This window comes from Primulina tabacum, chromosome 17 (assembly GCF_025594145.1).
Source record: "Primulina tabacum isolate GXHZ01 chromosome 17, ASM2559414v2, whole genome shotgun sequence".
NCBI classification, from domain to species: domain Eukaryota; kingdom Viridiplantae; phylum Streptophyta; class Magnoliopsida; order Lamiales; family Gesneriaceae; genus Primulina; species Primulina tabacum.
Genome location: NC_134566.1, coordinates 33,306,094 through 33,331,188, shown reverse-complemented (window position 1 = coordinate 33,331,188; position 25,095 = coordinate 33,306,094). Strand labels below are relative to the sequence as shown.

Below are 25,095 nucleotides of genomic sequence, written 5' to 3'. Positions count from 1 at the left end.
CAATTATCATATTATATAATATATAAAATTAGGTAAAAATAAATAAATCATGCAAGCATTATCGGCGCATAAACAGATAAAAAATATGAACTCAAGCAACAACTTTGAAATTATAAAATTTATTATGATAAGGTTAATTTTATCATTACAATCTAATATATAAATTTAATCACTCTTGTTAAAATCATACCAAACATTAAATATAATATCCTACATCTTATTTATCCTTAACTTATCTTTATATTATATATCACATGTTTATCCTATCATGTGTACCAAACTATATCTTAGATGATAATTAGAATTTAGAGGTAAACTGAATTAGGAGCACTGACTATATTGAGAGAAAGATATATTTTTGGAAAAAAAGGTTTTGAAAATGTGGTTGAGATAACATGTTTTAGCCTTGGAGGGTCGAAAAGGGTTAACGATTCTTGAATTTGAAATGATTAGCCGATTGTTTCACCTACAAAATAACTATGGTCTCATAAGATAAACATTTTTTTGGGCAGTTGGAAGAAGTATAATTTTTCTGTTTAGTTCAATGTTAATATGTTACCATTGGGATCGAATTTTGTCACTCATATTTAATTCAATTAAAACATATCAGGTAATTATAATTACGATGATATCCTTTTTTTACAATTCCATCTAAAATTAATAATTCATTTATATTTTTCGAAATGTGGGATTACTTAAATTAAAGGAAAGTCTGTAAAATGGAAATGGATATAATATAAACAATACGTTATTTATTAGTACAATTATTTGTGTGCAATAATTTAAGGTTATTATTATTTGTACTACAATGATAAATGTAGAGAGATGATGCATCGATGCCAACCCCTTCTTCTTCTTCTTCTTCTCTCTCTCTCTAGAACTTGTCATTTTCCCCCAATTTTTTCTTCTTATGTTCTCGTTTGGAATTAATCAGGGCGTGAATTTCCCACTGTTCTCTTGTGGATAAACACCGCAGCCTGATTAATTGGACTTTACGGGTATTTTGTTTATCCCTGGAAATGAAGTTGATTTTTTGTGTTTCTGGCACGCTGAATTGTTTTGTCGATGATTCGGGGGTTTTCTTGGATGTTGAATGTTGATATTGTTTTGATTGGAATAGGATGAAATTGTTCTATATCGATCCATTGTTCGTTTTTTCCTATTTTGGGGAAATGCGATTGATTTTTGTTAAGTTCGGATATTCAATAGGAAAAGAAGATTGCAGATGAACTTTTTTGGGAGCATTTTTTGCTTATTTGGGATGTTCAATTTTCTTTCTTTTCTTATCTCTTCTTTGTGTTTTATTGAGAATCTCGATCGAACGATTTCCCGCTTCAGGTTAGTAAGTGTAGATTACGAATTTTGATCATTTATTGTAGATTTGTTGTTCTTCAGCTATTGGTGCACTTAATTTTTTTGGTGCGGGTAGGGGTTTCCTCGATACAGAAAATCAACGGTAAATTTGCTATTTTAGTAATTCTTTGGGCTTAAACAGAAATTGAGCAATTTTTATGAATCTGGAAAGGTCTGTGGCTGGAAAGCTTATGCGAGAATGAAATAACACGTTGATTCCAGATGCTTTTGGATTTCCATAATGGTTTTTGATTCAATCTCAATCTGCAAGTTGTCATATACACAATATTTAATCTTTTCTTCCGATTTTGTTGGTGCATAGCCAGATGGCTAGAGGTGGAAAATTTGGATTGAAGCGGGAGGCCAGGAACAACATTCCATTGAGTAGAAAAGGTTCAGATGAGTCGGACGAAGATTACACCGTGGGTGAAGATGAGGATTTCAATGAGTCAGAGGATGAAGATTGTTCTCTTGCTGAGGATGAATCAGAAGATAGTTTAGGAGAATTTGTGGAAGAGGAAGAGGAAGAGGAGGAGCCGGTTATGATAAAAAAGAAGGTTAGGAAACCTGGAGGTGGAAAGTATGTTCAAGGGAGAAAGAAGAATGGGTTTGCAAAGGGAAGAAAGGAAAAGATAACTTATAGTGAAGAAGAGGATTATGATGATGATGTCGACGACGACGACTTTTTTGTCTCTAAGCTGAAAAGAAAACATACGCTGTCATGGCAAGAAGAGGAAGATGACGATGTCGAAGATTTGTTGGACGGTTTTGATTTCAAAATACCAAGAACAAGTTTTGAAAAAAAGAATGGTAGTTATAAGGAGAAGTCTGGAAAGAGTACTAAAGTTTTAAATCGAAAAGTAGAGGAAGAAGGTGATTATGATGATTCATACGAAGACGATGATGAGGAATTTACACCAGATGAGGTTGATGACTTTGATGAGGAAGAGTTACCTGCAACAAAAAAGAAAAAGGTTGGCAGGCTCAGGGTGCAGGAGACTTATATTGCCAGAGGAAAAAGGAGAAAGAGGAATACTGAGGTCTTGAAGAAGACTAAAAGGAAGGAACCTTTGATAGAAAAAAGTTCAAGGAAAAGGATCAGATCTGATCACGGTGAGTCTACGCTTAAGAATCCTGTGTTTCTGAAAAAGAAAAAGGACCCTAAACCTGTTCGAGGAAGGAGAAGAAAACCGAGTTTGGATTATGATTCAGATTTTGTGAGTTCCGGGTCAGTTGATTGTGAATACAGAGTCTCGGAAGAAGAGAGAGAACAAGTTAGAGAGGCTAGTGAATTTTGTGGAAGTGTGGCCACTGGTTTGAGGAGTTCAAATGCTTTGAAGATGATTAAAGAAGAAGAATTTTTGCCTCTGCAAAGAAAATGCCCAGGAAGGAAGGGCAAGGAAAAGGTGGTAGACATGAATGTTGCAGTAGGAATGCAAGTTTGTGGGATATGTCTGTCCGAAGAGGGGAAGAGGACTGTCCGGGGAATATTAAATTGTTGCAGTCATTACTTTTGTTTTACTTGCATTATGGAGTGGTCAAAGGTAGAATCACGATGCCCCCTCTGTAAGCAAAGGTTCGCAACTGTTTTTAGAACTGCTCGAGATGATTTAAGAGATTTAGTTATTCAAGTTCCTGAGCGGGATCAGGTATTAGAATGAAACCATCTTTTTAAGTTTAGGATATTTAGAACTGTTTAGCTGCGAAAATATATACTTATTTGTCCCAGTATTGATGACACTTTACAGGTGTATCAACCATCAGAGGAAGAGCTTCGAGGCTACCTTGATCCATATGAGAATGTTCTTTGTACTGAATGCCTGCAAGGTGGGGATGATGCTCTCATGCTTCTTTGTGACATCTGTGATTCGCCTGCGCATTCTTTTTGTGTTGGTCTTGGACGTGAAGTACCTGAAGGAAATTGGTACTGCGATGGCTGTAGACCAACAGCTCTTACTTCCTTGAATGCTCCACATTTGAATCCTACTCCTGATCTTGGTGCAAGTAACAATTTGCCTGTTATCTCATCACCTGTTGCCACTGTTCGTGAAACTTTTGATCTCAATGAATTATATGTACCGGAAACCCCACTGACTCAAGTAGCCATACCTTCTCCATCCCCAAGACATTCTATTGGAGATACTCAGGCTACATCACCTGGTTCTGGATCAGGTGCATTTACCTTGTTTGAAAGACGTCGAATTCAGCGACAGATCCACCAACTTCTTAATGGAAGGGGCCACCCACTTAATAACAGGAGTAGACAATTAGACGGAAATGATGCTGTTTCCCCTGTGACTGTGATTAGACTTTTTGGTTCTCGAATTACTCGTGACGGGGTATTAGCACCTCAACATACCGTTAATCAATCAAGAATGGCACCACAAAACATCCATCACCAGGGATGGTTACCGGAGAATTCCATGCCTTTGTTGTATCGTAGGGAAGTCATGTTGCCAAGATTAAGCAGTTTGAGGGGACATGTACTTCATAGTCAAGCTTCTACATCCACGAATCACACTTTTGATGGATTGGCACACGAAGAATTTGTTGGTATCAATGAAAGACTCAGCCGGGATATGAGTAATCAGCAACTTTATCCTTGCAGTAGTACATCGAATACTGGATCTGAAGCTAGCATGTCTCCCTTTCAATTTAGAGAGGTTCATCTCTCCCTTCGAAAAAGAACGTCTGCATTAGTAATAATTTTAATGTTCTACGTGATGGATTTCTACTTGTTTCAGGCCTATAATTTATATGGAACCTGTCTTCCGTCTTTCAATTATTTCGAATTTCTTGGATGCAGGTTCCAGTACCTTCAAGGACATTACAAGGATCTCTGCGCACCCCTTTTTAGCTGCACATGTTCTTGAGGACAAAGCAGTAAACCGAAAGCACACACGACCCTTAATCTGTTATCAAGCTCATCTATTATCGTCTGGTTTATCAGAAATATGGTGTCCCGAGTTCATGTTCTTTGCAGATGGCAGAGTTGATCCTGGCACACATGATCTACATACATGTTCTGATGCGTGATCTGCGTTTCTGGACGACTGATATATGTTAACTTAATCATTTTTGAATTGTTTTACAGATTCAAGTCACTCATTTGCACACATGGAACAAGAATTAAAAAGTTATTTAGAACAAAAATCGGAGCTTCTTCCTTTCATGTTCACAATAGAAAGAGCGAGTACTAGAAGTGGAGCTGCTGGTACCCATTTGTTGTTGATAGATGAAAATATGGAAGAGGCAACCGGTTTCCAATCTATTCAATCACATTTAAAATTGTTTGTCATATTTATATACAAATGGCTTATTTTTCTCGATTTTTTAATATTGGAGCAATATTTATTATTCATCAATGGAAATGGGTGAGTAATCATAAATATTTAATTTTTGTTTCCAAAACGAAAAATTTAAGAATGTTATCTCGGATACAGCAGAAAAATGTTGACGGTTGCTTCCTGAGAATGGAACCAGTTCTGATTCATATTTCTTGAGATATGAGATTGAGTAAATCTGGTGGTGTCTGGTTGGTCTTCCTGCTATTCCAATGTAAAATAAATCTCCGCCAGCAGTCCCGACAATGCTCCTACTTAAACGATCCCCGGATCAGGTCAGATATTGGCACTTTAAGGTCACAAGTCAACCTTTGTAGAACTAACGCTAACGAGTGCACGTCCGATAGAGCTCTATGAGCAGATCCAACCAATGGAATGTTATAGTGTTCCCTTAGGCCTTGCAATGATATCTTTGAAGGAACCTTCGATCCTAGCAGCCCAATGACATTTACTACAACATTTAATATTATGCACCAAGAGAGGCAAGTGGAAAAGAAAAAGAAAACGAAAAAACCTTTGGACTTCATCAATGCACGAGCCAGTGGAAGAGTGTCAGCGAACAACCAATCTTCAGGAATCTCGTATGAAGATCGACTAAACTCATTTTTCAGAAAAGGGACGTCAAAAGTGCGGCCATTATGAGCTACAAACAAAACGACTCCACCAGGAATTTGGCGGCTTCTAACATACTGGAGTATGATAGGAATAAGGTCCTTCATCCTACAAAACAAAACTAGAATAAGAGTTATGTCGTACTTTGATCAGACAAAAGCTATACCTTTTCGGCAAATTCCAATGCCAAAAGCATGGTTTGGATTCAATTTTCTGGACATCATTTTCATCTGAGGTAATGAAATTAAATCTCTCCCAATTTCTGGATGGAAAGTATCGGTAAATTATGCATCCCCAGAGAGAGAGTGCCAAAATTCATTTAGCAGCAGAACAATAATTTATGCTTGCCAGTCAATTTCTTAGACATAAATTACATAAGGGAACATCAATATCTTATGCAATAGTCTAGAAATAAACGTTTTTGTAAAGTACCTGGGTACGTTTGATCTGTTAACCATGCGGTTAGAAATGCCATGAAAACGTGCATTTGTCACATCACGCCCCGGATTTACAAGAGTCTGAAAAGTGCTGTTTTCACCCCCTCGAAGATCTTGAAATGCTATCTCAATTATTCGATCATACTCTCTACTCAACCCAGTGGTTTCAATGTCGAAACAGATAGTAGTCAAGTTCTTGGCCACGTCAATGTAGTACTGATCTGTTTCTGATTTAATATTTTCTAGTTTACAAGTATTCAACTTGGTGCTTTTACTTTCAGAAACTATCTCGTTTCTTATACTCGTTTTACGTGTTAACTTCTCCTTGCTTCCACTTGTTTCTGTATTTATGGTTCGTCTGGTCCATCTCTGCCCTCTTTTGAGCTCATGTTTATCTGTGCAAAGAACTGTTGTGCTGCTGCCATTCCTAGTTAATTTATAGAAGCCTCCCCACCAAGAATTAGCTAAAGTTTGAATTTTGCATCGGGGCAATTGCAACAGAGAGAAGCACATTGCGACTGTTCTCATCCAACAGGGCCAGATTGAAATTGGTAAGTAAATAAAATGGCTTAACCTGCAGAGGGCAGCACAATGAACATATCACAAGTGTGATTTTCTGCTTCCCTATAAGTGTTCAAAACATTTAATCTTAATTTGATATTTTTCATATTGCAACTAATTTACCATGAACAGGAAGCAACATGAACATCAACTACACAACACAAATTAAAAGCTTTTGCAGTGAAAAACATGGTGCTTTCTCAGGGCATCCGATTTATCGAGCAAACTTCCAGCTAGATGTTCAATACAAGTAAAAAAACTTCATGTTCAAATATAAGGAATTCCAGAAAAGATGGGATGAAATGTCAGCGAAACATATGGTTCATATGATATGTATAACAGAGCATCGAACCTCATACACTTAAGTTGAGGTCCAATACTACACTATAAGTCTGAATCTTGGAACGTTTTCTCATATTTTAAATAGCTTGTGCTGAATTAGTCGTAAAAATTTTAAAATAACAAAAAATTACTAATTAGAAAAAAGACTAATCAGCCAAAACACGAAATTGCCAACCCTATCCAACTCAGGGCAGTTGAACTTTCAGTAACAACCCACAATTTCAGTTTCGCCTTTCACCGAATCTGAAAACATGGATCTATAGTGAAATAAATTTTATTGGCATGCACTGGAGAAACAGACTAAAATTAGTTAAAATAAACGATCAATTTTTGACAAGATCGTAAATTATGGGTACAACCATATGATTGTAATGAGATCACAATGAATAAATGAGATAGAGCACGACCATTTTAGCCAAAATCAATATATCATATTTATGAGTCCTAGTACTATAGCACTGATAATAAACTGTTTTATCATGTTAGGAAGCAAAGCTAAGCACATGGGAACCTTAAACTTTACTTCTTCAATGTGATAAAATCTAGGAATACAAGTCATTTGCAAATCCTATGCTTTCAAACATATGCATATCCTCGATCGCACTTTAAGTAACAAAGAGTAACTTAATATGAAAAACTCTTCAAGCAGCATCAAGACTTTACATTCAATTTCAGACTTTCCCTAGAGCAAAGAACGCAAATACTCTACTGCCAAACCAAAAATCACAGTAAATTTAAGTTCATGTAGAATAGTAATGCTGAAAAATACTGTAAATCCACATGAAACATAAACAATAAAATCCTTAACACAGCACAAGCTCGAACTCTTTCACTAGAATAACTTCTTAGACCTTTTCATTCAACTAAAGCAGAAACTAACTCTAAACTACTACTAAGTAGGAACACGAAAAGTGAAAACTGAGAAAAATAATCAAGAAACTAAAAAGTCCCGGAACATTCTTAATGGACTTTTTAACATATTCAAAGGATTGATACCCATGACTTTGAAGACTCTGCGACAACCCAAAAAATGTTACTTTACAAATAGAAAAGCGACACTGACCCCGTGAAACCAAACCCATTGATCGACCTGAAATCTTAAAAATACTTTTTCCCAATTTCATGATGTCATGCTCAGAAACAAAATAAAATTGCATCAACGACAGAAATGATTAAGGAAAATTGTACAAGCGGTAAAATTAGTAAAGTAACCCATTAATTCCATCAAAATCCGTCAAAAATATCCAGCAAATAAGCTCTTCTTCCCCACCACACACACAAATCTAACCTAACCCACGACAAAAAAAAACTAACGAGTTTCTCATTAGAGAACATCAAGAGCAGAACCAATAATCAAATATCACACAATGAATTGAAAAAAGACAAAAGAAATGCTATACAAAAAGAGCAAAGACAAAACAAGCCGGAAAAAGACATGCCTGATAGAATGCAAAGCCTTGAATAAAAAACCAATCTTGAAATTTCAGTAAATGATGTTGGTATAAATAAATGATATACAGGGAAGTTGATTGTGAAGAGAGGAAAGAATTTTGGGGGAAGTTCAAGTCTGTATGAAAGTGTGGTAATCATGGCCGCAGTGTCCTACAAAAGTGGGGGTCAACGGGCCCGATCCATGTCTCTAGGCCCACTATTTCCTTTCTTAAAAATAACAATAACTGTGTTCGAAATACTTCAATTCTTAATTTTTTTTTTCAAGTCCATTAATAAATTTTTTATATGTATTTAAGTGACTTTTATGTTAAAACTATCTTGCTTAATATATTGCAATTAGTTTATAAATTTATTAGTGTTTTGAAATATGAATAGAATAAACTCATACTCAGTTTGAATGTTTACATAATAGATAGATCTCAATTATTAAACTTGAATTTAAATTCTCAGGTGGATGAAAATATAATCCATAACATTACATTTCGAGTTTCGTTTCGTCGTAATGAAATTTACAGTGTGTTTGGTTTGGTTTGGTTTGGTTTCCTCAGAGTGTGGTTGGTTGAATAAAAATGAGATTAGGAATTGGTTACAGTGTGTTACAGTTCGATCGCAAGAAAAAAAAAAAGGGATTTGATGGAATTTGATATTAGAAATACTATTTTAAATGTTTGAAACGATGAGATTTCAAAATGGAATCGTGCTATCTTTTAAGCGTGAAAGTGAAACTTTCCAGATATAGTCAAAAAAATCCGCTCGGTTAACCAAGATCGCATTCAATCTGGCGTTGCATATTAAGCAATATAAGAGAACCCGACAACAATGACATTTAACTCAAAATTTTGAAAATCACCAAAAATAAACAATGATAATGCAAAAATTTGTAAATCCGATACAAAAACCTAAAGTGTCCCAATTTGATTTGAGTCAGACCTGACCACGAGACTTACAATGGATCTAGTGAAAAGAAATAACTAGTTTGCCCTAGGAGCAGCCCATTCGACTCGGAGGATGAGATTGTCATAACCATACCCATTAAGCTTGTTGATAGCTCTCTCGGCATCTTCTCTGCTCACAAAGTTGACAAAACCGAAACCTCTGCTGGTCCCTGTCTTCTGATCAACTGCAACATAAACTCGACTCACCGCACCAAATGGACGGAATAACTCGAGTAAGTCAGGCTCCCTGGTGTCTTCAGAAAGATTAGTGACCCTAACAGAGTTCTCTTCATTTCTGCGTCTCGTGTCAGTACCAGTTCTCTCAGTGTTAACCCCGGGTCTCATGCTTGGAGGAACATATGTACCTTTTGGAGGACCTGTTGTGGTAGAAAGGTTTTCGAGTGGTGGCTTATCCATGAAGCTCTCACTCTGTTGGTTTAGATCCTTGTAAGGACATCGTGAAGTCCAGTGATCCCCCTTCTTACCGCAGGTCCTACAAACCATGAGAACTCCTTGACCTAGAGGATCAACAGGTGCCTTATTCTCCTCTGGCTTAGTACCTATATTCAATCTATCAATTAATAAGAATGCTAAAATGAAAATAGATACGAAGGAATAGAGGTAAAAAATAAATAAATAATTAGCAAAACACTAAACAACCAAGTGCATTTGGAAAAGCAACTAGAAGGAAAAGAGAAACAGCAGAAAAAAGTGACAACAATAATCCTCGACTCATACCAGGTAGCAACAACGACTACAGCTGCTATCACAGCATGCCTGAAATTAAAAGAAAGCAAAACTACTAATACGTGATGATCCACAACATATGCGACAAGAAGAGCAGGTGCATCGGAGCCACGGTGAAACGTGAATCTCACGCCTAATTGAAGATATATCCACACATAATATTCTATAATCTAAATGCATGAAAAAACAATGACATACCTAATATATACATCACAATTTACATCATTTAAAACACATCGTCCATCAAATTTCGTTAGATAATCAGGAGACCTCCTTGCTAGATTAAAACCTCGGTAAATTTTCCATCAAAACCTTGAGAATACTAGGATCAAATTTGAACTGATTATTTTGTAGATCAAAAAAACATCAAACCACAAACAATATCAATTCATAAATGATAGATCATCACTCTCAATCTCTCTAACAGTCCATTCAAATGAAAAACAAAGAAAGAAATATTCATCGGATAATAAAACAAATATCTAATGCGTAGTTCGCAATACCGGGGGCGCGTGGCCGTTCAAGGACAATTTCTTCAGTGGAGACCATGGTGAGACGGCTGCCAACATCCACGTGTACCGCATCGCCGAACTTGGACCACGAGCGGCGCTTGACAGCGTGCTTGCTGAGGCGCGCGTTGGCTAGCTTCCGGATCCGCGTAGTAGTGGTAATCTTGACCTTGTTTCCATCTCCGTCGAACTTATATTCAATCAGTTTCTTTATCCCATTCGCATCGGGACCGATCAGTTGCTTCGGCGGCAGAAAAAAGTCTAAATCCTCACCATCGTCGTCCTCTTCAAGCTCCCCCCACCGTATCTTGCTCGGTCGCGTTGCTGCATCCACCGCCATCTTGATATCAATCTACACGGAAGGAAATTAGGGTTTTCGTTGACCGTATGATACTCGCTGAAATCATTTTTAAGTCATCCATATTCATTCTATTTGTGAATACATTTTATAAATAATAATAATAATAATAATAATAATAATAATAATAATAATAATAAATATCAAGTTCGATAAGAAATGAAGGCCAGGAGTTGAGTATTTACCAAAACACCGCAATTTCAATAAAAATTAGGGATTTATCTTATGATATTAAAAATATTGAAATTAAATAAATTTGAAGAGAGAAAAAAAATAAAAAATAAACCCGTAATAATTTATATTATGATAATAAAGGACTGAGTTTGTTTTAAATTAACAGTTATGTGATTTTATCTTAATTTCGATTTTAAAAAAAAAGATTTTAAATCTCAATTGTTTATTTTTAAGAAAATACTTGAGCTTCTGATCAACAACAATTTAACAGCAATTTATAGAACTGAATTAATTCAAATAAACAAATATTAAAATAGTAGTAATTTTGTACAGCGAATAATATTTTAATTAAAATAAACATATATTATATAACAAAATAAACTTTTCATGAGCAACATGATATTTACACCAACGACCAAATACCTCTCTATATTCTTGTTCCTAATAATAATAATAATAATAATAAAAATAAACGAAAAAAGGAGTATCCATCCTTTTAAACAAAAACAGCACCACAGGAGAGGGCCATTAAAAGCAAAGCAGCTCTCTCCACTTCACCCCTCGGATTCATTTGCATTACATCTCGGCTCTTCCCTTTCTTCTTGTTGGCATCATTCTTCGCGGGCCGTTTCTTTCTGTGCCTGATTCCACATGCATTGCATAATGTCTGCAAAACACATCCATCCATCCATCCATCAATCAATCAATCATCCAAGAAATCTAAAACACAAAACCCCCGGTCTCTATACCTTGGGGCCGGAGGGGCCACTTCTCCAAAGGGGAGTTTTGGTGGTCTTGCAATCGGAGCAACATTTCTTGATCTCTAGCTTAATCAACACTTCCTGAAATAACAAAAGAAACCCTCAGTAGATAGCCAGCCGCACTACAAGCACAGAGCACCATCTCTCACCTTTTCCATGGCCGATCAATATTCGAACCAGATACAGCAACAGTGCCAACTCGTTCCCACAATAATTAAAACCCTAGTTTTCGATTTATGAAATGACGAAAAGGGGCCTGAACACAGAGGTCACAACCCACGTGTCAACTTGCATGCACCACTACTTTCATTTTTTAATTCTATTTACTATAAATAATATCATTAAAAAGAACAATTAATTATAACATTTACAAGAAATTTTGTCTCAAAACACGGTGTTTTGAGTTTTTTTTTTTTTTTTTTTAAAAATTTTTTATGGTGATATGATTGTTATAGTATTAACTGATGTTGAACAATGCACAAACAACTATTTCATGAATGTGGATGGCCGTTCCTTTTGATTAGGAGCAAATATTTTGGCTGACGTCGGACACTTTTGGTCTTTGGGTGTCGTTTTCTTGGGCACTAAACCTTTTTCGGGTTTTCATTTTAATTTCAAATCACTTTTTTATACCTATTATTCCCAGCATAAAGATGCTATCGTATAGGCGGATATAGAGACATCACTAAACTATTATGTCATAACATAAAAAAAAAAAAAAAAAAAAAAGAAACTTAATTGATTACAGTAACATTGAAATTAAAATGAATGACAAACTTTGTGGAAAGCAGGGAAACATAACTTGGACCAGCAACAGGTTTGATCATGGTGTGTGATGGGGATGTGCTTAACAGGACGGATCAATTCCAAACCAAGCATGAATCGCCTTGTTAAAAACTGGCCCCAACACATTAGAAAAAATGGTTTGGGGCAGTTTCTTGTGTTAAAAACTGGAGCCAGTTCGGTTTCGGTTCTGGACAGGACCGATAAAAAGAGGGGCTTTGGGCGAAGGATACCCATAAGTAGGGCCTCTAAACCAGTCCGATTCACCTCGGAACCATAACGATAATACCAAAACGGTTTGAATTGGTTCCAAGGTAAAATTTGGAACCATAACTGATTCCATCCCGTTTATGAACGCGGCATAGAACTGGATCGAAAGCCCGGGACTTTAAGCATCCCTAGGAATATGTATGCAGATTACACAAAAGAAAGAATATAAATTACAAATGATCTCATCGATATCAGACCTAGCTTATGGAGAGGGTGACTTGGAAGTTGACCACAATTATATTATATTGGCCAAGATCATCATTAGTTGTTTTGAGACAGAAAATTGCTCACTGTAGAGATTCAGATCGTTAAGAAGTATCCAATCATAAAAAAAATATGGACTAAAAACCACAAGTCTGACATACAGGGATATGGTCATGACACACTCATAAAAATTTTCCACAACTTCGTACACATCTACTACTTATAAGTGTGTAATTTGCTCTGATACAAAGTCAAAAGAAAAATAGAGAGATCACGAAAAAGAGAGCTTTTTTTAAAAAATAATATAAAAACCATAAAACTGACATGTTTACTAGTTACCTTATTAACATCTCAGATTGCTAATATTGTAAATTACAATACCTGCCTCAAGGTTTTCATTGTAAACGAAGTAGATATGGCAAACCAATTGCTCCCTAGTGCAATAAACTGGTTCAAAGTCAAATTCAAGAAGGATGCTATGGAAAGACTCAGCATATTACTAATTCTGGTAAAACTGTACATTTAGCCCTCAGAAACATCTGTTTCAAATGAATCTTCAAATTATATCAAGCGGTAAAAACATATTAGAGCACACAAAAAACCAATATATTACTTAACTGCGGGAAACATTTTATTCTTTCACAGAACATTCGTTGACTGGGGGCATGATTACCAGTTTACCACATTAGAGGTTTTTCCCTATTTTGCCAACTATAGTTGGGAAGGCGGAAAAGATTGGAACATAAGCTTCCAAAATGTGAGTTTAGCGGCTCCTCATGGCATTTGAACTTTCAGGATAGCACAGACAAAGCATGTTGAATCCCAAAGCAGGAGGAAGTCTTTTATTAAGCAGCATTCAGTTTTTTTCTTTCAAGAAAGACCCTGCTTCAAACCGTAATAAGGATTGCTGGTAAGATGCATTAATATTTAGATAGCACATCTCTTTTTCTCCTGAACTTTACTAGGAAAGGCGAGTACTGTGGAGAGAAACATCCCCAAAGTTCACACAACCTTGATCACACAGTCATTGTTACTCCTTAAATCTTTTAAATTACCTAATAAACAACCACCACAATTCGATCATTTAACATTTGAAGCAAAACGTTTTTATTGTCGTTCCACCAAAATGTTCACTAAACAATCCATCTCCCGACAGTTGCATCAACCTGCAACTCAAGAAAATCATACTCTCAAGTCGCAACCTTGACTCCCGTTATACCAAAATATATAGTTTATGTTAATAGTGCAGTCAAATCTTTTTAACTTTATTGATTACATGATACCATGTTCCAATAAGAGGAACAAACCATCAGCTTGCCAAGTAACTTACATAGGAATCTAGGATAGCACAAAATCAACCATAAATAACATTGTACTCGGGATCTCAAGAAACAAGGATAAACGTCAAAGAAATGGTTGACCAAAATCAAAAACATTGCTTACTCATAGCAATAGAGAAACACGATATCATCTTTGATTAAGAAGGGCAACTGAAAATGCAAATAGAAAAATGTGTACTGATCTAAGGCCACAATTCACATGACATACAGTTTGTGTTTCACAAGTTAAAAAACAAAACTTGAACCCATCAAGCATACAAGTGTAAGCAATAAGCATGTTATATCGTGAATTCTCGATGTATAATTCTAAAATATCGGACTAGTAAACCGTGAGCACCAAAAAATACAAAATATATGCTGAGAACAGAGTTATATTATCAAGTCACAACCGTGTGCCTCAAAGCTCACATAAGTAGCCTCAGTTTATGCAATTAAAGTTCATACACCAGAAATTTTATCAGAAATGCCTTTTTCATCATCCTCATCTGAATAACCATCGGCACTGCTGCTCTTATCAATTTGTTTGGATAGTCCAGACTCTCGCTGGTTCGAAGAATTTCCAGCTCCTCCAGTGACTGATTGCTGATAGAGAACCCCTCCAGCAAGAGTCAAGAGCAAGCACACCAAACCAATCGGTGTAGCGTGTTTATCCCAAATCAACACGTTAATCGCAACAGTCAAAAACTTGTTCACCACACCGGTAACTGTGAAAGCAGTAGCTGAGATAGCCTTTCTAGCTGCAAAGCCAAAGAAACTAATAAGCAACCCAAACACACAAGACAACGAGACAGCGAAAAAGGGAACCGGCTCGAAAAAATCCCCAGCACTCGACCTTCCAATAGCCATAAACACATCAACATACTCTCCGGTTACAATCCAAAACACAGGTGCCATCATCAAGGACAACAAATTATTGTAAAACACAAATCCCCACGTATTCAAACCAAGATTCGTCACCATGTGCTTGATGTAAACCATCTCGGTGGTAATAGTCACCATATATGCTAATGCCCAAGAATAGGCAGTCAATGTGAACCCATTATCCGTTGCTACATACCCCACCGCACCGCCCAATATGACCACCAAAGATAAAAACGTTAACTTGGACGGACACGGCTGTCTCCTAAACACAGTATCTGCAATTGCCACCAAAAGGGGGGTGAGTGATCTAAAGACTATGAAAGTATCGACATTGGCGTGGCGAAGGAGATTCGTGTTGGTGAATATAGCCAAGTAAAAAACAAATGCCGCAGGAAGGAATTTCTTAGCAGTCTCCGGCACGAATGGATCGTGTGCCAAGAACCCTAATTTCCCCAATATCCAGACCCCAAGAGCAGATGTCAGGTACTGCAAAGCATTGAGCAGTCCCGGGTAATTAAACTTGGTGACGGCAAACTTGTTGATCACAGCAAGTAAGCTAGAGCAGAGAGCGTAGCCTATCACAAGACTGCTGGTAGCGTAGTATTGCTTAGATGCCTCCAATCTCATAGAAGCCATTAGGGTTTCTGAATTTGATACAGCGCAACACTCCAATCTGAGCTGAATTTGGGTAAATTGCGACCGTAATAGAGAAATCAAAGGCGGAAACTCGGAATCATCGCTCAACCTTGAAAAATAATGGGAATAATGAAGAAATTGCGATGAAAATCCTTGAAAATGAGGTGAGATCGCAGTTACCAATATGAAGGGGTGGGAGTGAAAATGACCTGTGGATCGACAGAAGGCACAGCGGACATTAATGAAGACTGACGAGGGAAGAAGACAGGACAGGAGGGAGGAGGAGCCCTACCGATTCCCCGATTCACTCCATTGTCATTATTTCATTTACTATTTAAGTCGCACGAGTAAATAAATTATTATGAAAAAAAAAAAAATAAGTGTTAGAATTGATTTCAATAAATAAAGAAACTCAAATCGAATCAATTGTCGATACTTTGGGATAAAACTAGAGATCAAATCCATCTAAAAGGTGTTCGAAGAATTGATAAAAAAACAGTTGACATTCATTTGATCTCAGTTTGATTCCCTCTGTGTTGTTTGCTTGGATCACATTTATTTGTTAAACAGAAACGTTAACATTATCACAAGAGTTTAATTGTCAGGCGTGTATGATATTTTTGGCTTATTCGAAGTTGAAATTTAGATCTCAAACAACTTCAATTTCAAATTATAAAGGTTTGAAATGACAAATATATACAATACAAATTCAAAAACATCCAAATATAACAAATGAAGAAACAAAACAAAGCAGTAGGAAGCTTAACAAACGAAAGACGAGAGCCATTTCCATGGGCCATTTTCTCAGGCAGGTGGTTCTTCACTGACCGCTCGATCTTGTACTCGAAGACTGACGCTGTAAAAAGGAAAATAGACACCCTTTGTTGCATTTTACACAAAGGGACCAGGACCAGATTGAGAAGCCTATAATACACATTATGTTTGTTACAAAATCTTGCCTAATTTACAATGAGGCTTTAAAAGTCGACCTCGTGTTCTTGCAGATGAGTTGGTGTTTACATCAAGTTGTAGAAGCTTTCCAGTTTTCTAGCAGCTATGTTACGCCTAACCAGTATCCACCACTTGATCACCGCCAGAACCTTGCACCACCTCGTCTTGGGGCTATGAATTCCAGAACTAGAATATATTGTGCATATGTTTTGATTGTTGGACCCGAGAAACAGTCCACACCCTTGCCATGCTGAAGGTTTACCATCCACCGGTAGATCTTGATGTAACAGTTGTGATCCGGCATAGTTATCTTCAGAAGCCCACATATGATCATTTTCCACAAAGAAATCGGCAGGGGAATCATCAACCTCGAAACTGTTTCCCAACAATAAATTGAACGTCCCTTGGTTTTGATCCGAACTAGATGTCATGCACATTTCCAAGGAGCTATTATATTGTTCTTCGCCTTTGTAACGTTGTGAAAATGAAATAGTTGGATTATTGACATTCATCTGCGTTTCCAGATAATCTGTGACAGAAATGCTATTTCAGTTGCTTCCAAGTCCAAGAGAGATATTGGCAGTATTAGATAAATCACAAAGGGGGCTTTCCAAAATGTCAAAAAGAACAAGAGTTTGTATATGGTCTTGAATTTATACAGTTGCCATCAATAAGATGCAGTAAATCGTCATGTTCGTTAACCATTGATCCACATACTGATGGAAAAATTTCAAGCCGAACGTATAAAACTGAAAAATGATTGGGACCAAAAAGTAAGTGGAAATTAGCACGTAGGAGAAGGGCCATAGTTCAGTACCATGTTCATCTTCCAAGTTAGTGTGATCCAAGCTTGGATTGTTGAATGAACTTTCTCCAGCACTAGACAATAACATCCGGATAGGGCAGCCAATAATCGACGGGTCAGCTACCAAAACCCAGTCCTTCAAGTTGTCATATGCTTGCTGCTTCAGACGTTCCACCACCCCCTGGCAACACAGAAGGGAAACTAAATCTGTCTCATATTTCTACTCCATGTGACACAATTTCAAAGTCAAATTAGCCAGTTCTATGCTCAAGTTAAAATAAGAAGTTCCAAAAGCAAGAAACCAACCCCATGATATATGTCGAGTTTATCCAAAGAATGGTAGTTCTGTCCATCAAAAGTTGCTCCTACAACCTTGTGGACAGAGTTGAACACTAGACTGGTCCCTTGCGCATTACTGTACAAGTATAGCTTGTTATCGACTGGACAGGTTAAAGCATGTTCAACGATTGTTTTCCACATCTTATTCGAGATGTTATGCAGCAACTGCACATCAAGCGAGTAGCATTGGCAAAATTAACATATTTTCAGGACAAGAAGTTAGTATGTAAACTTCGTGCAAGTGTATCTTACTTGACGTAAATATAGCTGGTCTTTGAAGTACAGTCTCAAGAAATCTTTGACAGAGTGTATCTCGCACTCCATCAATTTTTTATGGGATGGCCCATCCTTGGCAATCTTCTCCAATCGCCACACTTCATCATCCAAGGATGGAGGGTAAAGTTTCTGATATGCTACAGAACAAATGATATATCAGCACGTCGTTTTCTACAAGTTAATCTTAGCAGAAAATGAATGAACTTCCATAAGACATCTATATATGACCATTGAAGGAGAAAGAGGTTCAGAAATGACACCTACATTCTCCACGATGATCTTTAACCTTGAAGGCGTTGCTAATTCCTTCCCTAACACTAATTTGATCAGACCTAGCATGGAGTACTGCACCCAATCTGAATTTCCCACTTCTTACCCAGCTTGAATTGTCTGTGAAGCTAACATCACCGATATGTCCTACACCCTCACACAATTGAACTATCAACTCTCCAGTTACCAACGGCCTTTTCCCTTCTCTGTTCTGCACGGTTTTGCGATCAAACTGTTGTCCCAACCAATCATCGTGATCATCAGGATTAAATCCACCATCCAGAACTACGAGATCCACTTTGCTTGAAGATATGGAACCGGAAGTTATTACTCTCTGGGAAGTGGGATCACACAAGACCACTTTTACAGGGCTTTTATCATCAGATAAAATCCTACTCCCTGTGAAAATGGTACTGGGGATATTACCCAGAAACCGCAGCTGCCAAGTTTTGGATACGGAGGATCGTTCGATTTGGTCTTGACAGGAACTGAAAGTAAAGTTCAAGGATGCGTGTTTAGAGTGTCATAAAAAAACAAGGTACATAGAAACCAAAACTACTTCTGAATCAAGACTGCAGGCCAATCAAAAAGACCAAGTAAGACTCTGTTATCCCATGAAACCAGATACATAGCAACAATACACTTGGAGATGAAAACGCAAGTGATTCCAAAGGTGACAGCATAATCTAGTAATATACTAACTAACCTCAGTTTTTTAAACGAACTTTCCACCGCCTCACGCACCTATCAGGCAGAAAGACAACAGGGAAACAAAGATACGATTTTTAACATTTGATCAGAGCCTCCCCGCATGCAAGGGTGGGCAAACGAATCAAGAATACAAAGATGCGTCGCTCATATGACTTAAGAAAACCACAATTAATTAATACCCATGTCCGCAGGAGGGGTTCCAATCTGGGTACATATTCTTGCAGCAGCCGTCCAGCAGTCACCCCCCTGGAAATACTGCACAAATCCAAAAGAGGGAAAAACGTTTATTAAAAAAAATAATAATAATCCAAGGCAGCCAATCGGTAAACAAGAAAATTGAACAAGTACAACTACAAGTCCACCAACTTGGAACTTAGTCGCTGGCGTTTATCCTCGCCAGCTTCGGAAATTCCCCCACTCCCCTCCCCGAGTAGCCGTTTAGCGTTCATCAAAGAGCGGAAGTGGAGGCAACTATTTGGAATGGCTAAAGAAATAGCAGACCAACTACTTTTAAATAAAGAAACTGGTGGCAGAAACAACACAGAAGCTTCGTCCTTGTTAAAAAAAGGTGACCATATAATTAGTTGTCAACCATAAAACCCCACAAACCCACAAAATCTGTGTGGGTGTGTAGGATAGATGATTTCTTACCGAGAGCACCACGTAGAAAGGACAAATCAACTTTGAGGAAAACATGTCAGACAACTTCACTCCATCGTTTTCCAAATTATATATTTTAAAAACCAATTTATATATATATACTAGAAATGTACAGGTACGATACACATAAATAACTAATAATAAAATATATAATAATAAAATTTAGATAATGTTTAAAATCGAATAACATATTGTTTATGGGTATTTATCAATCTAAATATACATAAATATAAATCATATATATTCATTTATTCATATGACACTTTCAATCCGCGTGATTATAACACAATGACAACTCTCTCAAACTAGAAAATATATTTTTCATCCAAATATAATTCACAATGTAAAAATAATAAAAATAACATAATAGTGAATTTTATCAAAACCAAAATCACGATGTACTTAAATGGAGTAAATATAGACAAATTATTGTCAAATAAAATTCTCTTAATGAACTAAATTATCATAATACTGTTAAAATAAAACTACTAAACATTTATTAAATTAAATATCAATTGTGATTTTGCTAAATAAAATAGATATATAAATAAGAAAACATACAAAATTTTGTGAGACGGCTTCACGAGTCATTTTGTAAGACGGAACTCCTATTTAATTCACTAATGAAAAAATATTATTTTTTATGACAAAAATATTAATTATTATTGCAAATACGAGTAAAGTTGACCCATTTCATGGAAAACACACTATGAAGTATGAACATTGATCCTAAATTTGCTAACGCGTGTAGACACATTATGATTTAAATTTTCTATGCATATAATATTTCCAATAATGTTAAATAAAAATAATAAGCACAAAAACACCTGCAAACATTAAAAAATATATATAAGAAAAAAATAGTGTCACAAAAACAAAAATGACATATTTAAATAAAAAATATGATGCTTCTTAGTTTATTTAAAAATCAACTTATTATAAAAATGATGTATTTATACGTGAGATAAAAGAAAAGATAAGATAAAAACATTAAATATTCATTAGCAACCATGAAAAAATCAACTCATTTTAGCAACTAATATTAGTAGCAACAAAGAAAAACCATGGTAAATTGATGAATTCAATATGCATTATTGTCCAAAGTCATTTAAGATGTACAGTGAATTACCAAAAGAAGCTATTAAAAAAACCGTTGATTTAATTTGCTAACTTAAATAAATAAGGGTAACCTATTAAAAAAACTATTGATTTAATTTGCTAAGTTAAATAAATAAAGGTATATTAGAAAATTCGCAATTAGAAGTCATATATTTACATGTATACGTTAGATATTTGGAGTTATGGGTCATACTCACCATCAAAATATTCAATGGCATAATAAATAAGAGAATTTTATCACATAACAGAGATAATTAAAGTAAAATAAAGATTGACTGGTTTGTTGCATGCCTTTTATATAACATTCATCATTACATGAGGGGCTTTCAAAACTTCCTTTTCAACTAAAGGCATGCTCGCATACCTATACCAAATTAATATTCTTCTGAAAGAAAAAAAGCTTTTCTTTTTTAAAAAAATATTACATCTACCGCATAGCCGACACAGAAAATCGACTGGTCTTTAGTTCAAATTATATACAAGAGACCCATAATTTTATTGCGTGTGACGAAGCCAAAAACGAATATATCAGCTTGTTTGGTGTTGTTTTCAAGCAGGATTCTGGCTTCCCCACACTCTCTTTCAATGTCACTTGGATGTTTCCTGGAAATAGAGGTTGGTTGGAAATTTGGGTTTGGCCATGTTGAATCGACCAAAAATTCAATTTTTAAAGAAATTATACATGAAATTCGATGTTCCAGTCATTTGAGGGAGTTCGTCAAAAAAAGTTCTGGACAGATCAATTTAAAAAATACTTGGCTAAATGTATAATTTTATAGCAAGTGCTTGGAAATTATTGGGTTGTACTTGTTGGGATAGTTCAAGGAAGTTGTTTTTGTTTCCATGAAAATTAAATGGCTAGCATCTGCATGTCACTCTCTTCAACCAAATTAATTAATCGTTGGATCTTCCGCAAATTATTAATGTACTTTGATTGGTATGAACATAATAAATTTATGGAAAAAATAAAATCACATCTAGAATTTCGAACTTATTCAATGACACTAGATCACAGTAACATTGAGATAATTTTTTAGATTTCTCGATTCAGTTCTTTTTCTTTTTGGTTTCACAACTCAATACCTAAAATAACATTTTGCTGGTTTATAAATAAAAACATATAAGATTGGATGGTTGATGTAATATAAATTTGGCCATGGAATCAGGATTGGATCAAATGATACATCTATCTATCTAACATCAAGTGAGATGAATATTTTAGATTAGTCCATAAAACAAAGTATGAATGCTACAACTGGTCTTTTTCTGAATACAGGTATTGGCCCGACTTTCCCCTCATAACGTAGCTAGTTTTCTCCTTAAATACTAACATTTTTCTCGACTCTTGACTGGATAACAAGTAGCTAGAAGTATAAAATCAACATAATTCCTCGAGATGGTAAAGATCATTCTGCCGATCATCTTCACACGAAGTTGTATGTTTAGTCATCATAGTAATCCTTCCCCTGCATGTTAAAAGAATATACATATATAAAGAATTAGCTAAACTTCTTAATGGGAAATCAAACAATGTATTCTCCGAAAGCCATGATTTAGTATCATCCCCGACAAAGGACTATCACTTGTGAATAATATCAGAATATAACTTACGCAGCTCATCAATATTGATGTTACTCGTGCTTTGCCCTCCCTTTATCAGGCGAATTCGCCCTGCAACAATATCATATTAAAACAATGAAGAGACTTGATAACAAAAGATGTACAACATTGAGTAGTTATGGTTTGTAGTTAGGTTAAAACCGAGTTTAAATGTGTGATATTTTCATCAGAAACGGCATATATAAATCTTGTCATTTCATCCACCTTTCTTTATGCAGTACACACCAAAACTATGTTCAAGTACTGGAAGTAGTTTGGTGAGGCTTAAAAGAGGCCATTGCAAATAGAATGAATGAGCATAGAACTTCCCACTGGTTTTTGCTCTTAGATATTGTGCAAGTTGTTTCAATTCAATACGAGACAGTACAACTTAAGATTAGACTAAATTACAGAAACTATTTTTTTGTTTGGACCGAAGGACTTTCGCTTCTTACAGATGAACCGTAGAAATTATCATTTCTGTGAGAATAATTTGTCGCTAGAAATTGATGCAAAGTTTAGATGATAAAATTTGTTTAAGATAACAAATCAAAATTCTCAGGAAAATGCAACAAAGAAATGGTTTTAAAACAATACAAAAGAAAAAGTTTGTCTAAAAGAAATGACATGTGAAAGGTACTTTAATATTAATCCTTCTGAGTTAAACGCATTTTAATTAAAGGACCATCAAATTATCTCACTCAAAAGTTTAGAGATTAACAATAAATTGGACAAATAAATAAAACTCCAATCAATTGCAATACAATGCAATACTTCCGACTATTCACTGTGGCATAAGCCACAAACACAATCCTTCAAATCAAGATGAACTATGCCGGCATAAAGAAGTGTGGGAGAAAACTAGATGGTTTTGTGGCTTTGGGATTCAAAAATGTTTTAAAATCACTAAATTATTAGTGAAGACGAATAAGATAAACAAATAGGACTAGCATACAGGAGTAAAAGTAAAATAAGACGAAAGACTTCTGATTAATTAAGGTCATCTCAACCTCGGGAAATTACCTTAGACTTAAATGCTTTATTTGAATAAATCAATGGATGAAGAAGAACGGAAAAAACATAACTAAAATTGCAAAAGAGAATGCTAATTGCAGATTCATGCAAAAAACAAACCAATCAAACATAATTAGATCAATGTTTATAAATACCAATGAAGGTGCAAGATAAATTCGATTATAGTTTAGATGACACGGAAAAGGCACACAGGAACATGCCTAAAATAACAATTTCACATACCATCACGACGCACAACAATTTCTGGTATACTTTTTATGTCACCATTAATGCTGTCGTTGTAAACTCTTGTTTCAAGTTCGCCCTCAACATAAACTGAAGAGCTGAGAAGAGCATCCATTCATTAGACAGAATTCTCAAAACCAAAATTGGGTTAAACTGCAGTAAATGCATTCCTACTTTTTCACAAGTTGTTGAACTGCATAAGCCCCAAGCATAGGGTTATGCACTGCAATGCGATGCCACTGAGCTGGTTTTGGCAAGTCAGCAGCACCAACTTGCCTTTGGTCATACATGCCGCCAGTTCCCACCGTAAAAACAGTAACAGTCCGGCCATTTCTCAGAATTTTTTGGATAGGGGCTTGCCCAACTTTCCCACAAATAATGGCCTGCCCATATTTAATTAAGGATCATTGATAAACAACAATCAACAATGCAGTCATCGACGAACAAATTTAGGACGTGATATCTATGTTTAGAAAAAAGAGCAACTCAAATGACAATTATATACAGTACTAGATTGCCGTTCATTTTGGAATAAGACGGGAAAACTTAATTTTCGTCTGTAAAACTTGATGATTTTCCCAAAATAATTCAGCAACAATGTAATAGAGCTTGTTTTTGGGAAAATTGTCAAATTAAAACCAGGATTCTCATAAGCTTCACCAATTCCTACTAATTCAGTAACTACAATGAAATGGGTGAAAAAAATAACAACTAAGCCATGGTGAGGTAAACCATAATATTTAAAAATTAAAGTCATCACCAAAAAGGACATTAAACTCTAAAAGATCTGGAATGTGTCCATATGTTTTTACTGATATACCTTGTGGACACCACGAAAATTCCATCCTTTTTTCGGATCAACGGTCTGCAGTTTTAAATCCGGCTTATCCGCAAGAAAATCATCATCAATTTCAAAACCACCTTTCCCACTTTCATTTGCATCAGTGTCGCCAAATCCCCCAGTGGAAAACAGCTTTAAGCTTTCTTTCAAACCAACTGCTACAGAAATTTCATTTAAATAATCGTAAAACCCATTTCAAGAAGCATTAAAAATAATGAAAAATCACATAAAGTAGCATGTTTTAGAACTGCTCGCCAAGTGCTCGCTAAAATTCCAGAGCAACCAAACGTAGAAATGGCTCTGTAATTAAAAGAAAAAATAAATTAAACAGGTTACCTGTGGAAGAGGAGGGTGCGGTGTTGCGAGGAATTTTGAGGAGTTTGAGGAACGAACTCATTCTGAGAGCGAGTGCCAACGCAAAAGAAGCCGGAGGGGTTCAACAAGAGTTTGATATAAAAGCCTCCTAGACTACAATTTTTTTATGCATCGTTTCTAGTTTTTATACTTGAAATTTTAAATATAAATAAATGAAGAAATTTTTTTAGTATTTAAAATATTTTGAACGAAAATTTTATTAATCTCAAA

General features: G+C 35.8%; 7 protein-coding genes across 15 annotated transcripts; 1 reads left to right on the top strand and 6 right to left on the bottom strand.

Moving 5' to 3' along the window:
- Positions 1-812: 812 nt before the first annotated feature.
- On the top strand, positions 813-4,688 carry LOC142530771 (uncharacterized). 3 transcript variants are annotated; one of them, XM_075636587.1, is made up of 4 exons: positions 813-998; positions 1,680-3,002; positions 3,102-4,016; positions 4,160-4,688. In XM_075636587.1, exons 2-4 carry the CDS (start codon positions 1,680-1,682, stop codon positions 4,208-4,210), a joined length of 2,289 nt encoding a protein of 762 aa, XP_075492702.1. In that variant the 5' UTR covers positions 813-998; the 3' UTR covers positions 4,211-4,688. The 3 variants fall into 3 exon arrangements, with proteins under 3 accessions (XP_075492702.1, XP_075492701.1, XP_075492700.1); XM_075636586.1 differs by having other exon boundaries at positions 1,676-3,002; XM_075636585.1 differs by lacking the exon at positions 813-998 and adding an exon at positions 1,023-1,338 and having other exon boundaries at positions 1,676-3,002.
- Positions 4,689-4,828: 140 nt separating this feature from the next.
- Positions 4,829-8,225, bottom strand: LOC142530773 (exonuclease DPD1, chloroplastic/mitochondrial). 3 transcript variants are annotated; one of them, XM_075636591.1, is made up of 4 exons: positions 8,089-8,225; positions 5,742-6,320; positions 5,212-5,417; positions 4,829-5,127 (listed from the first exon to the last, which is right to left on the bottom strand). In XM_075636591.1, the coding sequence occupies exons 2-4, from the start codon at positions 6,272-6,274 to the stop codon at positions 4,949-4,951; spliced, it is 918 nt and encodes a 305-aa protein (XP_075492706.1). In that variant the 5' UTR covers positions 6,275-6,320; positions 8,089-8,225; the 3' UTR covers positions 4,829-4,948. The 3 variants fall into 3 exon arrangements, with proteins under 3 accessions (XP_075492706.1, XP_075492705.1, XP_075492707.1); XM_075636590.1 differs by lacking the exon at positions 8,089-8,225 and adding an exon at positions 7,646-8,060; XM_075636592.1 differs by lacking the exon at positions 8,089-8,225 and adding an exon at positions 6,825-7,624.
- Positions 8,226-8,902: 677 nt separating this feature from the next.
- Positions 8,903-10,699, bottom strand: LOC142531596 (uncharacterized). Its single transcript, XM_075637791.1, has 2 exons — positions 10,287-10,699; positions 8,903-9,596 (listed from the first exon to the last, which is right to left on the bottom strand). Exons 1-2 carry the CDS (start codon positions 10,630-10,632, stop codon positions 9,073-9,075), a joined length of 870 nt encoding a protein of 289 aa, XP_075493906.1. The 5' UTR covers positions 10,633-10,699; the 3' UTR covers positions 8,903-9,072.
- A 540-nt stretch (positions 10,700-11,239) lies between these two features.
- On the bottom strand, positions 11,240-11,882 carry LOC142531579 (GATA transcription factor 16). Its single transcript, XM_075637765.1, has 3 exons — positions 11,735-11,882; positions 11,574-11,666; positions 11,240-11,491 (listed from the first exon to the last, which is right to left on the bottom strand). Exons 1-3 carry the CDS (start codon positions 11,741-11,743, stop codon positions 11,321-11,323), a joined length of 273 nt encoding a protein of 90 aa, XP_075493880.1. The 5' UTR covers positions 11,744-11,882; the 3' UTR covers positions 11,240-11,320.
- Positions 11,883-14,481: 2,599 nt separating this feature from the next.
- Positions 14,482-16,024, bottom strand: LOC142531279 (GDP-fucose transporter 1-like). The gene is made up of 2 exons (XM_075637376.1): positions 15,889-16,024; positions 14,482-15,788 (listed from the first exon to the last, which is right to left on the bottom strand). Exon 2 carries the CDS (start codon positions 15,677-15,679, stop codon positions 14,621-14,623), a length of 1,059 nt encoding a protein of 352 aa, XP_075493491.1. The 5' UTR covers positions 15,680-15,788; positions 15,889-16,024; the 3' UTR covers positions 14,482-14,620.
- Positions 16,025-16,314: 290 nt separating this feature from the next.
- On the bottom strand, positions 16,315-19,556 carry LOC142531071 (calmodulin-binding protein 60 B-like). Of its 4 annotated transcripts, XM_075637084.1 has the most exons (8): positions 19,398-19,556; positions 19,211-19,286; positions 19,027-19,064; positions 18,315-18,808; positions 18,027-18,187; positions 17,742-17,939; positions 17,448-17,616; positions 16,315-17,159 (listed from the first exon to the last, which is right to left on the bottom strand). In XM_075637084.1, the coding sequence occupies exons 1-8, from the start codon at positions 19,478-19,480 to the stop codon at positions 16,696-16,698; spliced, it is 1,683 nt and encodes a 560-aa protein (XP_075493199.1). In that variant the 5' UTR covers positions 19,481-19,556; the 3' UTR covers positions 16,315-16,695. The 4 variants fall into 4 exon arrangements, with proteins under 4 accessions (XP_075493199.1, XP_075493200.1, XP_075493201.1 ...); XM_075637085.1 differs by lacking the exon at positions 19,027-19,064 and having other exon boundaries at positions 19,398-19,553; XM_075637086.1 differs by lacking the exon at positions 19,027-19,064 and having other exon boundaries at positions 19,380-19,520.
- Positions 19,557-21,978: 2,422 nt separating this feature from the next.
- On the bottom strand, positions 21,979-25,003 carry LOC142531898 (single-stranded DNA-binding protein, mitochondrial). 2 transcript variants are annotated; one of them, XM_075638169.1, is made up of 6 exons: positions 24,847-25,003; positions 24,490-24,665; positions 23,844-24,052; positions 23,667-23,767; positions 22,422-22,481; positions 21,979-22,276 (listed from the first exon to the last, which is right to left on the bottom strand). In XM_075638169.1, the coding sequence occupies exons 1-6, from the start codon at positions 24,905-24,907 to the stop codon at positions 22,260-22,262; spliced, it is 624 nt and encodes a 207-aa protein (XP_075494284.1). In that variant the 5' UTR covers positions 24,908-25,003; the 3' UTR covers positions 21,979-22,259. The 2 variants fall into 2 exon arrangements, with proteins under 2 accessions (XP_075494284.1, XP_075494283.1); XM_075638168.1 differs by having other exon boundaries at positions 24,490-24,668; positions 24,847-24,987.
- Between the last annotated feature and the right edge of the window lie 92 nt (positions 25,004-25,095).

What these genes read in the sequence shown, in the direction of transcription:
- LOC142531579 (XM_075637765.1), bottom strand. An exon ending in GTGGCCCCTCCGGCCCCAAG is followed by an intron (nt 11,492 to 11,573) that starts GTATAGAGACCG and finishes TGTGTTTTGCAG; the next exon opens with ACATTATGCAATGCATGTGG.
- LOC142531279 (XM_075637376.1), bottom strand. Translation starts at nt 15,679, where the DNA reads ATGGCTTCTATGAGATTGGAGGCATCTAAGCAATACTACGCTACCAGC.
- LOC142531596 (XM_075637791.1), bottom strand. Translation starts at nt 10,632, where the DNA reads ATGGCGGTGGATGCAGCAACGCGACCGAGCAAGATACGGTGGGGGGAG. An exon ending in TGAACGGCCACGCGCCCCCG is followed by an intron (nt 9,597 to 10,286) that starts GTATTGCGAACT and finishes GATTGAATATAG; the next exon opens with GTACTAAGCCAGAGGAGAAT.
- LOC142530773 (XM_075636590.1), bottom strand. Translation starts at nt 7,806, where the DNA reads ATGCAATTTTATTTTGTTTCTGAGCATGACATCATGAAATTGGGAAAA. An exon ending in AACAGATCAAACGTACCCAG is followed by an intron (nt 5,418 to 5,741) that starts GTACTTTACAAA and finishes TTTGTTTTGTAG; the next exon opens with GATGAAGGACCTTATTCCTA. An exon ending in TGCATTGATGAAGTCCAAAG is followed by an intron (nt 5,128 to 5,211) that starts GTTTTTTCGTTT and finishes TTGGGCTGCTAG; the next exon opens with GATCGAAGGTTCCTTCAAAG.
- LOC142530771 (XM_075636585.1), top strand. Translation starts at nt 1,226, where the DNA reads ATGAACTTTTTTGGGAGCATTTTTTGCTTATTTGGGATGTTCAATTTT. An exon ending in AAGTTCCTGAGCGGGATCAG is followed by an intron (nt 3,003 to 3,101) that starts GTATTAGAATGA and finishes GACACTTTACAG; the next exon opens with GTGTATCAACCATCAGAGGA. An exon ending in CTCCCTTTCAATTTAGAGAG is followed by an intron (nt 4,017 to 4,159) that starts GTTCATCTCTCC and finishes TCTTGGATGCAG; the next exon opens with GTTCCAGTACCTTCAAGGAC.
- LOC142531071 (XM_075637084.1), bottom strand. Translation starts at nt 19,480, where the DNA reads ATGAACGCTAAACGGCTACTCGGGGAGGGGAGTGGGGGAATTTCCGAA. An exon ending in AACCCCTCCTGCGGACATGG is followed by an intron (nt 19,065 to 19,210) that starts GTATTAATTAAT and finishes TCTGCCTGATAG; the next exon opens with GTGCGTGAGGCGGTGGAAAG. An exon ending in TAACTTGGAAGATGAACATG is followed by an intron (nt 17,160 to 17,447) that starts GTACTGAACTAT and finishes TTTCTGTCACAG; the next exon opens with ATTATCTGGAAACGCAGATG.
- LOC142531898 (XM_075638168.1), bottom strand. Translation starts at nt 24,907, where the DNA reads ATGAGTTCGTTCCTCAAACTCCTCAAAATTCCTCGCAACACCGCACCC. An exon ending in ATTTTCGTGGTGTCCACAAG is followed by an intron (nt 24,053 to 24,489) that starts GTATATCAGTAA and finishes AAATATGGGCAG; the next exon opens with GCCATTATTTGTGGGAAAGT. An exon ending in AATTGTTGTGCGTCGTGATG is followed by an intron (nt 22,482 to 23,666) that starts GTATGTGAAATT and finishes ATATTGTTGCAG; the next exon opens with GGCGAATTCGCCTGATAAAG.